Here is a 12,687-nt window from a genome sequence, read left to right as displayed (position 1 = left end):
ACTATTCCTGTGTTTAATAAAGATGAGGAGGAGAAGAAAGTGAATTAGCAGCTTAAAACTCCGGTGAGTGTTTGAAGCCGCTGCTGCTGCTGGATGAACACTCACAGTGCGGAGACGGACTCACACAATAGCCAGTTAAATATCCACGTGTTTTACTGTAATGTGCAGTGTTTTGGCTGAAAACAATAACAACAGTGTGTGGATAGCATAAGAAAATTGCTTTGGGGATCACTGATCTGCCTCAGAGTGAGTCATGCAGGCATGCCTTGCAGTGTATAGACACGCCCACGTAGACCATAGTAAAAGACTAGTTAGATATTTTTTCGCATTTCAAAAGAATCATACATAATCAGATTTCTCAGAAACTCCGGATATCAGCTTTAAGCATCGGCATTAGTGATTGGTCTTGTTTGTCCATTGCGTTCTACAAAGGCTTGAATAATACAGATGCCAAGTCAACACCTGGAACTGTTTTTTTATGTTCCTCAATGATCCCTCAAACACTTTTTATGAGCGGAAGGAGCCAAAATCCCAACTGTTCATTAGTTACTATCAAAAGCGGAGCTTACATACCTAATACTTAGATAAGCGGTATGTACCAAAGTAAAAGCAGTCTATTTGCAAAATCCATGGTTTTCAAACTGTTGGTGGTGACGTGCCTTCTTTTAATGATGCATTATTAAAGCGTTGCACATGCAGCCATGAATCAACATGAAATAAAACCAAATATGACTCATCAGAGTAGGTCACATTTGAGCTTTTTCTTGGCTTTAATACAAATCCTTGTACTCAATAGTTTATCCAGCTTTTTTTTCGGTAACACAATGATTATTTGATCATTAGAACACTATCGCTAAAATGAGTAACACCATCACTATCGCCGGGTGATTTTTACCTGATATAATATACCCAATAAAAAGTAATTATAATCAAAATATATCAAAATGTGACAATACATTACAAATTAGAGTTGTGTTCTTTTATTTTCAACTATGCCATGCCTAGCAAAATGAAAAAAGTTCCATGGGTGGACGTTAAAAATATTAACCAAAATTACTGAAAAATGAGGAATGTAAGAACAAAATATTCTGAGAAAGAAAAATAATGAAACTGGAAAATTGTGTACGAAAAAGTGGTTTTTGGAGAGGGGAACATCCACACCTTCTAAAACAGACATAGGCAACTGCCCGGGGGCCACATTTTTGGCCCTCAGTCTAAATTTACGCGACCCCCAAAGTAAATGTACAAAATTAAAGAAAAAAACACTAAACAAGAACAAAAATACACAAAATGCCTTACAACGAGCAAGACAACAACAAATATACACAGAATGAGAGAAAAACACACAAAAACTATACAAACTCTTTGTTCTTTCCTGCATTAATGCTCAGATCACTCATTATTCTAAATGCTGACATGAACATTGATTATGTGGCCCTCCGTTCAAACAAACACATTTTTGTGGCCCCGCTGTTATAATAGTTGCCTACTTCTGTTCTAAAACATTAACTCACTCAGTGCCATTGACTAGAAAACTTGTCAATTGCTAGGATACACTGTGACGGAGTTCGACTGTGAATGTAAAGCTCCTCTGTTGATGTAGTGACCAACTGTGCCCTGAAGGTGGCAGCAGCGCACCTTTGGATGACAGATTTGCCACTAATGCTACCATTAGCTAAGGAGGGAAAAGCAGGGACGAGTGAGATTATGGTGCTATGAAGTGATATTGTGAAGTATCCAGCAGCTCACAGCACCACATACTAACACAGAACATGTGTGGACCTGTGTGGATTATTGATAATGTCGCGATCGTGAGTTAAAACCATCAACTAACCTGGCCAAACGGGTCATCTCTGCATGTTGGGAGGAAGAGGAAGTCTTTGTGATTGACAGGGGGGAGGAGATATAAAATACAGTAAGTAAAACAGTAAACTGTGAGCCAGATAGAAAAATAATAATAATTCAGTGCTTTTTTTTTTTTTTTTTAGATGTAGTTTTTAAAATAGAAAAAATAAAAATGCTTCGGATTTTTTTTTTTTTTTTTTTTTTTTTTTTTTTTTTAGAAAAAGCCTGTTTTCTCAGCTTTTTACTCTGAAACTGGCAATTTGTGTAAAACTCGCTCTATTCAACTGCTGATTACAGAATATCTAAACAAGCTACAAACACATTTCTTTTTTTCTGATGAAAGTAGAAACTTTATTCTTTCAGAATCAGATTGCCATAGTGCAAAATATTCTGTGGGTCTTTAAAAATCAGTCAAAATGCTCTACAATGGGGGTAGAAATTCTGAAAATTACTGGCACTGAATGAGTTAAAGAAAAGATGCTGAAGCTACCCCGGAACCCAAGACACTCTGACAAACACAACTTCATGAAAATAATGTAGATACTAATATTGAAAATCACCCACCGATAATTTTCTAAAGTTAATCCATCAAAGTCAAATATTTTTATTCACTTTACCCATCAGCGGTCATGATGTAGGGCTGATAGCATTCTTGTATATTAATTTGTTCTCATGGTTTTACGTGTCTAATCTATTTGCATTCTTCTTATACTCTAATTAGCATTTTTCAACATTACCACTCATAGATAATGTATTACATAAGCTCATAATTTACCCGAGCGTCAGCTGAACAAACAAAAAAAAAGAAAAATAAATTATGACAGCTGAAGCGGATAGTGGATGTAAAGTACCAGCTGTTTATCTGATGTACAGTAATACGTCAAAAGATGGTCCATCCTCAACACCTCTGAGGATTCGACTTCCTCCACATATTTACTCTGCTGAACTTCCTGATTGCAAGAACATATCTGTTTGGTTTGTTTTGCTCTAAGCCTTTTAATATTATTTTTCCAAAGAAATATCATGGCTAAATTACACAGATTTATTTGAGCTCAAAAGTGACATTTCATTTCTGCTCATAGTCTGCATTGTATTAAAGCATAAAGAAATATTCTAGGGTGTTAGATTATTTTATTCCCTCTAAACTGATTGACTGAGCACATTTAGAACTGTAAGAAACTAATGATTTTTCTCCTTTTTTGATTCAGGCCATGAATATGGTAAGTGAATCTGACTTCTTTTATTTGGCAGCACCACGTGCACTGTCCTTCTGCTGGCATGAGCCCTGCCCCATTGCTACTCTGCAACAAAGCAAAACTTAGGAAACAGCCACGCTTTCAACACCAAAATGCTTCACGTCACGCCTTACGTTGCGTACACTCCTCCCCTCAGCCTGCGCCTGAGTCCAAGTCTTGCTTGCTTTGCATACGGTGTTTGATTGTGGGTCTCCCTTCTCAAGCATCTTTCCTTTGATTGCAAAAAAAAAAAAAAAAACATTTCCGGAGCATTAGATGAAGTGTCTGCATTGCAAACAAATGAAAAAAAAGCCAAAGGAATTATTAACAAACAAAAAAAAAACAGTAAAACCTGTGTATTCATGTAATTTGCATCATTTGCTTCCAATCAAACATTATGAATTTGTTTGTGTTTGCTCCCAGCTTATAAACTCAGCTTACATCTATTTTTCCTTTTTCTCTGTGGTGAACCTGATCACACCACGCTGCTTCATTTTTTATCGTCTCTCAAATCTGTCAACTGTGTTTTTTGTTTGTTTTGTTTTGTTTTTTAGATTTAATTCAAGCAATTTTTTTTTATTAATTTAAATCAATGATATGTTATCCATTGAAATCACAACATAGCAACTGGGTCATCCCATGTCATTTCAACAAAATGGCTCACGCACTTCAGTCTCAAAAATGTTTTAAAATGTTACCAATTGTTGTTAGTATTTAATAGACACACTGTAAATTTCTAGTTTGAATAGATGAACAATTTTTGAGATATGGCCAATTTAGTGAGGGGGATTTGTGTCGATCATCGCTAGTCCTTATTTTTCTTTCAGTTTCCATATCTCAGGATCTACAGTACGTCACACAGAAAACTGCATATGCCTCGGCTCCCTGTAATTTGATCAGCTTTGAGCTATTGTACATAGACTGTTCATATCACAAATGATTAGTCACATATATGCATTGGTTGTTGGGTGACAGTCTCTTGAAATATATGTTTTAATTTATAGTGTAAAAATAACTCTTTCTTGATATGTAAAACAATTTTTCTTTATGTGACTTCTTCATTTTTATTTTGTACCTTCCTTTACATGAGGCCATTGTAGCTCACCTCTGTGTCTTATAATCATTTATTGTTTATTAGTTTTTCTATAGCAACATAAAAAAAAAAAAATTAAAATCACTGCATCAAACAAACATTTCGCTTTAAAAAAATAATATTTATTATAAAGAAGCTTCTCATGTTCTATATGAGGAAAGAAAGATAAAATGTAGAAAATGAGTTGAAATGACATGGAATGACCCTATTATTTTCTAGATAATTGTATTAGAAGCCGAGTTAATTCATATATTTGTTGAGTGTTTGAGTCCTGCTGCCACCTTGTGGTTGACCTCACTTATTTCTCTCTGACAAACAAGGATCAAGCATCCAAAGACAAAGCCCTGCAGAACATCGCAGCCCTGTCATCAGCACAAATCGTATCCCCAAGTATGATCAAAAGTCATCTCCCGCCCCTGCCTCCTGCTCCCTACCAACCTCCAAGAGTGAGACCCTGCACAATGTTTTCCTTTTTAACAAGTTGTAAAAAAAAAACCTTCACCTTCACTTTTCATCTTTGCTGTTATGTCCTCAGTTTTGGTCAGCTTCCCTTCAAGGACAGCCTGGACCTTCTCAGGAGTAAGTGGAATTCACCACTGGGCTATTGTTAACACATCAGGATACATGATTATTTAAAAAAAAAAAAAATTGATATTTGAATTGCTAGGCTATTGCTAATGCTAGGCTAATCTTATTGCTAGGTTATTGCTAATGCTAGGCTAATGCTAATACTAGGCTAATTCTAATGCAAGGCTAATGTTAACGTTAAGCTAATGCTAATTCTAGGTTAGTGCTAATGCAAGGCTAATGTTATTGTTAGGCTATTGTTAATGCTAGGCTGATGCTATTTCTAGGTTATTGCTAACGCTAGGCTAATGCTAATACTAGGATAATGCTAATGTTAACGTTAAGCTAATGCTAATTCTAGGTTAGTGCTAATGCAAGGTGAATGTTATTGCTAGACTGTTGTTAATGCTAGGCTAATGTTATTGCTAGGCTATTGGTAATGCTAACGTATGGCTAATGCTAATTCTAGGTTAGTGCTAATGTAAGGCTAATGCTATTGCTAATGCTTGGCTAATGTTATTGCTAGGCTATTGCTGATGCTAGGCTAATGCTAATACCAGGCTATATGCTCATGCTAAGTTAATGGTAATGCTAATTCTAGGTTAGTGCTAATGCAAGGTTAATGTTCTTGCTAGGCTATTGTTAATGTTAGGTTAATGTCATTGCTAACGTTAGGCTAATGTTAACGTTAGGCTGATACTAAGCTAATGCTAATGATAGACTAATGTTGGGCTAATGCTATGCTAATGCTAACGTTCGGCTAATGTTAACATTAGACTAATACTAACGTTACGTTAATGCTAATGCTAGGCTAATGTTAACGTTAGGCTGATACTAAGCTAATGCTAATGATAGGCTAATGTTGGGCTAATGCTATGCTAATGCTAACGTTTGGCTAATGTTAACATTAGACTAATACTAACGTTACGTTAATGCTAATGCTAGGCTAATGTTAACTTTAGGCTGATACTAAGCTAATGCTAATGATAGGCTAATGTTGGGCTAATGCTATGCTAATGCTAACGTTCGGCTAATGTTAACATTAAACTAATACTAACGTTACGTTAATGCTAATGCTAGGCTATTGCTAAGCTAGCGCAGTACGACGCGGGCAAGCTCTTCCATCCTCACTTGCATTTTCTTCAGGAAATGCAAATATTGTAGTTTGCATAGTTTTTGATTGCTATAAAATTCTGGATTTTAAGGAACAGGATCATAGAGCTTAAGTAGAAAAAGGGTAAAACTGGGAAATTCAAGCTACGTTTTTAGCCCCAAGATCTTTGATGCGGTGGTTTCCAGAACCACTCAAATAACTTCATAATTATTACTGTTCTAAAATATGTGATTGCACATTTTCTTTGAAGTTTTGAAGAAGTATAGTCGCAATAATTTACCGATTATGATAAAAAATTATGTTCCGATAGGTGGGTGGGGGCTTAAAAGGAGGGATGCAACAGAAAAAGTTTGAGAACCACTGCTTTGGTATCATTATAAGGAGTCTCTATAGCACACGTGTCAAACTCAAGGCCTGGGGGCCAAATCCGGACTTTTAAAGCATCCTATTTGGCCCGCTGCAGAACCCAAAAAAGTCACTATTTACACAATAGTTCATGGTTTCACCATGAACTATTGTGTAAATTACCAACTAATTCAGTTGTATATATGTCCAAAATAATACACAAATTAAATGAAACTCCACAATATTAGCAGGGCTCACATTTTCCCCATGCTTTTATCACATAACGGCAGTCATTTATAATCTCATATTGTTAAAAGAACTTTTTTTTTTTTTTTCAAAATCCTGCAATTTTCCTCAAATGATTCCACAAAATCTCCCCAAATTGCATAAAAATGAGCCACAAACTAATAAAAATCTGGACTGATTTCTGATTTAGATTAGATTAGATTAGATTAGACGACACAAAATGAGATTGCTTTTATTGTCATTGTACAAGTCATACAACAAAATTGTAGCACCTTGGAATACTATTATGAAACATAACAAAAAAGAATAACAATAAAATCTTAATCATTTAAAAGCACACACACGTCTTACTTATCAGTGCTGTACATGTTTTTTGATTTATTTATTTGTTGAATTCCAAACTAAAGCACAACTTTAGATGAACAGTTCCGTATTTGGCCCCTGAACTAAAATTAGTTTGACACGCCTGCCCTAAAAGGACATGCAAGAAAACAACAATTTCAAGGAAGAAAACATAAAAATAAAACTTTTGAGAGATGTCACAAAACCATTACATGATCTCGCAACTTCAACTTTTTTTCTTAACTTCAGGCTTTTTTTGTTTGGTTTTCTTCCTTGCCCTTGTTTTGCGAAATTTTGCAGAAGTCCTTTTTTCTTCCTATAATAATGATAATTATTATTATAGTCAGTGTGAAACCTCAATGGCTATAACAGATGTTACATTAAAAACATCCCATTTTCCCATTTTGTGGCCTATAAGTGACAGCTTGGTTATGTGTTAGTGCTGTTAGTTTTTCTCTCAGGTGGGCTTTAAAGGGTGTGTTTTTTTGCACACCAGGCTGGTTCTAGATCTCAACCCGGGAAGGACTCCTGGGCTTGGCCGCACCAGCCATGCGTAAGTTCTCCCTTAGCCCAAGTCCAGCACAGTGAACACAAAGCAGCACTAACTCCTCATTGAAATGTTTGTTTCCTGCAGAATTATAAAAATGTTAATTTCTATCAATTTTGATGAAAGGGAATTTGCTACATTGGTTTTATATGTGGGAAAATTGAATTATCAGGGGTTTTTTGTTGTATCTGTAAAAGTACATTTAATATTGCTGCTTTGCATCTTTAGGGAAGCAGGTGGACTTACGCCTAGCTGGTGCTGCAACATATATAAAACTAACACAACATACGAGATGGTGAAAGTTTTTGTCTCAGTGGCTCATGCTTTGTTTTTCAGTATCAAACCATTTGCACAGCCCCCATACCCAAGCCTATCAGGTCCTGTGCCACAATCAATACCAAGTAGGTAAAAGCCAGCACATGCTCCAGAATCTGAAAAGTGTGATTATTTTCTCACGCTTGATGAATGTGATTTATTTAGGTTATGAACCTTTGGCGCCCCCCCCTCCACCACATGCTACTGCTGTGCCTGTTTGGCAGGATCGGACGATCGCCTCCTCAAAGCTGCGAATGTTGGAATACTCAGCGTTCATGGAGGTGCAGAGAGAACCAGACATTGTAAGTATTAGAAAATATGTGATATGGAGAAACATCAATCAATATAACACCTTTCATACAAATTCAATTGTAGTCCAAAGTGCTTTACAGAATTTTGCTAAAGTGATTGACAAAAGATGAAGTGATAAAAAGGTTTGGAAATGAATGCACACAAAAGAAATTTGATAAAAGAATTAAAAAGGTGACAAATAAGAAAGAATCATTGATAAAAAAAAAAAACAGTGCAGAGAAGGGAAGAATTTATTAAATATGAAATGTTAAAATTTGTATAAAAATAGTAAGAGTTAAAAACAATAATAAAAAAATTATTTGACTGTTTGACCTTTTAAAATGTGTTTTTGTGTTTGTTTGTATGGTTTTTATGGACCCCAAGTCTGAAATAAAGGAATCTATCTATCTATCTATCTATCTATCTATCTATCTATCTATCTATCTATCTATCTATCTATCTATCTATCTATCTGTCTATCTATCATTATAAAAAGACAAATTATAAAGCACTAAATAAAAGCCAGACTGACTTGCATTAGTCTCTCAGTTTGGCTCGGAGAAAGAAATGTTCTGTTCTCTTCTGTTTTTGTGAATATCACCTTGGTTCCAATAATTAAAACTTCTCTTTTCTCCTGGTTTAACTGCAGAAACTTCTGTGACATCCATGCTTTTACAGTATATCTAAAATACAGTTTCAAAGTGAATCTATTTCTCTGGTGTCGTCAGGAGACAATGCCATATAGAGCTGAGTGTCATCAGCATAGCTGTGAATAGAGATGCTGTCTCCTGATGACACCACCCGGTAGTAACATGTACAAATTAAAATGAAATGGCCCTAAGATTGATCCTTGTGGTACCCCGCAAGTTACTTCATAGTGTTTGGAGGAACTGTCTTTACTTTTATGTCACTCGTATCTCACGAGAAGGAAATACTCACAACGTACTCACTTTTCTACAATAAATACTAGGACACTAATGGTCTTATTTCTGTTGTATTTTTGCTCTGCAGAATAGCAAACACTTGTTTGTTCACATCGGACAGACACATCCCTCCTACAGCGATCCACTCCTCGAAGCTGTGGACATCCGACAGATATACGACAAATTCCCAGAGAAGAAAGGTGGACTGAAGGAGCTTTATGAGAAAGGCCCCCAGAACGCTTTCTTCCTCGTGAAATTCTGGGTTGGTTTCTTTTCTCTTTTTTTCTTATTGTGTATTTGTCTACTTAAGTATAGCAGCTTTGAGCTCATATATGCTCATTCCAGGCGGATCTGAACAGCAGTGGGTTGCCCGATGGTCCAGGCTCGTTTTACGGCGTCACCAGCCAGTACAGTAGCTTTGAGAACATGACCATCACCGTTTCTACTAAGGTCTGCTCGTTTGGCAAGCAGGTGGTCGAGAAAGTAGAGGCAAGGATTTTATTTATCTTTTTACTACCTTTTCGTTCATGCTGTTGGCGTTTACAAGTTTCTCATTTTATTTTCCATGTCATGTGTTTCAGACAGAGTACGCCCGTCTGGAGGGGGGAAAGTACGTTTACAGGATTCACCGCTCCCCGATGTGCGAATACATGATCAACTTTATCCACAAACTCAAACACTTGCCTGAAAAATATATGATGAACAGTGTTCTTGAAAACTTCACCATTCTACAGGTAAACATGACACGTTACAAATTAAATGAAATACAAGAAATAAGCATTCTTGCGTTTGCTGAAAAAACTTGACTTCCCAATGCATTTCTGGTGTTTTCATGGACTGAAAGTTGCGGAAAAGCAATGCTGGATGTTTATTTTGGGGCTTACACGGAGTGAGGTGATATCACGGGGAATACTGGGAACAAACTAGGACAAAAATTCTGTCACTGTCCTCTTTGTCTGGTGAAGAAACACAATCACGATAAGAAGGAAGTAAAAACACTTCTATGCATCCGTCAGAGGCAGGGCTGTCAAACAAATTTTACTCACGGGCCAAATACAAAGCAGGTTGATCTTTAGTGGGCCGCAGATCTTTTATTTTGCCAATATAAAATACAATAGGCAAGCAGTTAATGACATTTCTTGATTTTGTGACTTTTTTCTTCTATAATTTAGGGCCTTTTAATGATTGTTTGTTGGGAATTCTTATGACAATTTGTGATTGCAATCACACAATATACGCACGGGAAAATAAAAAGTCTTTCCAAATATTCTGGAGCATCCATGAATTTATAAATTTGGGGGACTGAAATATCTACAACTGAATTATTTGGTAATTTAATTTGATTGATGCTTTCTCTCTTGTTTTTTACTATCTTCTGTGGCCCGATTGAGTTTGACACATGTGGTCTAAGGGACTCCACATCCCACAGTGCAATGCGTGAACCTTGTCCCACCACGTCTATGAGCAAATAATTTAGAGTGGAGATCAAAACCAGTTTTGGACTAGCAATTTCAACTTTTTACATCTTTTTTTTTTTTCTCTCTCTCTCGCAAAGACATCTTTTTTCAGGAAATTTACTTTGATCTCCTGAAATGTTTCGACTTCCAACTGACAGTCTTCCTCGGCGGCGTCTCCTGATCGCTTTGATTGGGGCGTGGCCAGCCTTACAGAACTGTCAAGTTGTCTGAATAAATGAAACATTTTAATAAGATAATCCTCATACCGAAGTGTTTACCTCTCTTCTTTTTTTCTGCTCGTTCCTCAGGTGGTGACGAACCGCGACACCCAAGAAACCCTCCTCTGTATAGCTTTTGTTTTTGAGGTCTCCACCAGTGAACATGGAGCTCAATACCACGTCTACAGACTCGTGAAAGACTAACAGCTCTTCCACCTGACTTTGGAAAAGTCAGGCTCAAAGCGTGACACAATCGCTCTTCAACCAACTCCACCTTCCAGGGAAAAAAAAGCCTCTCCTCCCAGAGCAAAACATTCACATGATGTAAAATCCTATGAGACACATGCACTGCTTTAAATAAGAGCAAGAAAACAGGGTGTAAATCTCATGATGCCAATGCAGAATATTTGAGTCTTGAGGACAATGCGTTTAAACACACTTTGAATGAAGTGAAATGAGTCTGATTTGTAGCGATTGAAGATTGTGTCTGAAATGGTTTCAGTGAGGAACTGAGAATGTGTTGAAGGTTGGAAATACTCTTTTAGTATCTTTAATGGTGCATTTCGACTACAAGTTTCTTTGACCTTTTTACTCCAGGTACTTATAAAAGAAATTAAAGAATCCTGCTTGTTCATTTTAATAGTATACAGCAGGGGTTCTCAACCTTTTCAGCCCGCGACCCACAAAATATAGGTTCCACAGACCGAGGACCCCCACTGTACCTGAATGTGGTTGATTATAGACATGAACATTGAAGAACAGTCATGTAGAGACAGGGCCATCTATAAGGGAGAATAAAGGAGAGAGATTTTTGGGGCCCATCCATAAAGGCAAATCGTGAATATGTTTAAATTGGCAAAAATAAGCATGAATTATGGTGAAAAGTGAAAATAATGGGTCAACATATGTGACATTCGGTGGGAAAAGTGGTGCAAAGGGTTTACAGGTGCCAAAAAAGAGTCAAAAATGTTCAGCACTTCATTTTTAGGGACTGTTTGGGGTTTAAAGATTAACCTTTAAATTAAAACATGTTCTAGGAAAAATTCCTGTCGTGGAAATGCATCCAAGGAGATAGAGGAGAAGTAAAATATAGGAATGACAGAATAAAGGACCATGAATTGGAAGCCAGAGCCAAGTACAGTAGTGTTGATGCAATAAATTCAGTGCCTTTTCCTCCAAAGATTAACTAAAGATTGCCTTTAAAAAAAAAAAATGCTTATTATTATTTCTACCTCTTATTATTAAAAAGAATCACACGAGTTTGCGTTGTTTTTGACAAGTGGAACCACACATCGGAGATCAATGTCTTTTAAGGCACGCAAAGAAACGGGATGAGCGATGAGTTCAAGCTTTTACAGTCGAGCGGTACAGAAAGAAGGTCAATAGTGTTGCCATGTTATCAAGGTTCTGCTCATTTTATATATATATAAATATGTTATTGTGTCGTTTTTGTTTTTTTTTTTAAGATCCTGGTCTTTACACTAATCTATTTACAACTGACTTTTTGACACTAGGGATCCGGTATCACTGCTAGCCCCAAATACCTACTCATGAGCTCTTTTTTCCCTCTACGTTTGAAGATGTGTGCTTGGTTGTGGTTAAAGCGTCAACAAACTGTGTGCGGCGACAGCAGTGCTTTATTTGTGCCTTGAGGTATGTAGCGTATTAAAACAAACAAACAAACAGTTGTTTCTGTACTGTGAGTCGCTCGATTCTAAAGGAAATACATGTTACATAGGAGTGTTTTTTAAAAGAGGTTTTTGTGGTCATGGCTGTGATGGTAGTGACCCAGCACAGAGACCAGGCTTAGAGCAGAGGGAAAGAAGCTAATCACTGTTTCTTTTGTTTAAAAAAGAGATCGTATATGCTGTGAAGCCGCTTCGTTTGCTTCACAACTCTGCGTTAATGTGTTAAAAACTGCATCATTTATGCCTAAAAACTCTTTGAATGAGCGATTGTCTCTGTGCTGTGGTGTATATGACCAGTGATTGTTATTTATGGGGACGGGAAAGTAATAAAGTGGGCGGGGTGGGGGCGGGGTTAAAAAAAATGTGTTGATGATTTTCCTTTGTATTGGAATTGTTAATTGCAGGAATTATTCTTTGGTGACAGTATTAACCAGGGTTGGGGTCAATTACGTATTCAATTA

The 12,687-nt window shown here is 36.7% G+C and overlaps 1 protein-coding gene across 9 annotated transcripts in view; it reads left to right on the top strand.

Moving 5' to 3' along the window:
- The window catches only part of tead3b (TEA domain family member 3 b), a 65,973-nt gene extending 53,750 nt beyond the window's left edge, over window positions 1-12,223 (top strand). For 3 of the 9 annotated variants that reach the window (XM_028446477.1, XM_028446478.1, XM_028446482.1), the window contains 10 exons: window positions 3,054-3,065; window positions 4,494-4,619; window positions 4,709-4,752; window positions 7,284-7,340; window positions 7,671-7,735; window positions 7,815-7,951; window positions 8,952-9,125; window positions 9,209-9,352; window positions 9,445-9,597; window positions 10,629-10,765. In XM_028446477.1, coding sequence (XP_028302278.1) covers window positions 3,054-3,065; window positions 4,494-4,619; window positions 4,709-4,752; window positions 7,284-7,340; window positions 7,671-7,735; window positions 7,815-7,951; window positions 8,952-9,125; window positions 9,209-9,352; window positions 9,445-9,597; window positions 10,629-10,742 — 1,026 coding nt within the window. In that variant the 3' untranslated portion in view covers window positions 10,743-10,765. Of the gene's footprint in view, window positions 1-3,053; window positions 3,066-4,493; window positions 4,620-4,708; window positions 4,753-7,283; window positions 7,341-7,670; window positions 7,736-7,814; window positions 7,952-8,951; window positions 9,126-9,208; window positions 9,353-9,444; window positions 9,598-10,628 lie in introns of all 9 variants that reach the window. The other 6 variants (XM_028446480.1, XM_028446479.1, XM_028446475.1 and 3 more) reach the window with 4 other exon arrangements.
- Window positions 12,224-12,687: the final 464 nt, after the last annotated feature.

This window comes from Gouania willdenowi, chromosome 5 (assembly GCF_900634775.1).
Source record: "Gouania willdenowi chromosome 5, fGouWil2.1, whole genome shotgun sequence".
Lineage (NCBI taxonomy): Eukaryota > Metazoa > Chordata > Actinopteri > Blenniiformes > Gobiesocidae > Gouania > Gouania willdenowi.
Note: the sequence above shows the minus strand (reverse complement) of the source record. Positions and strands in the feature narration are given on the sequence as shown.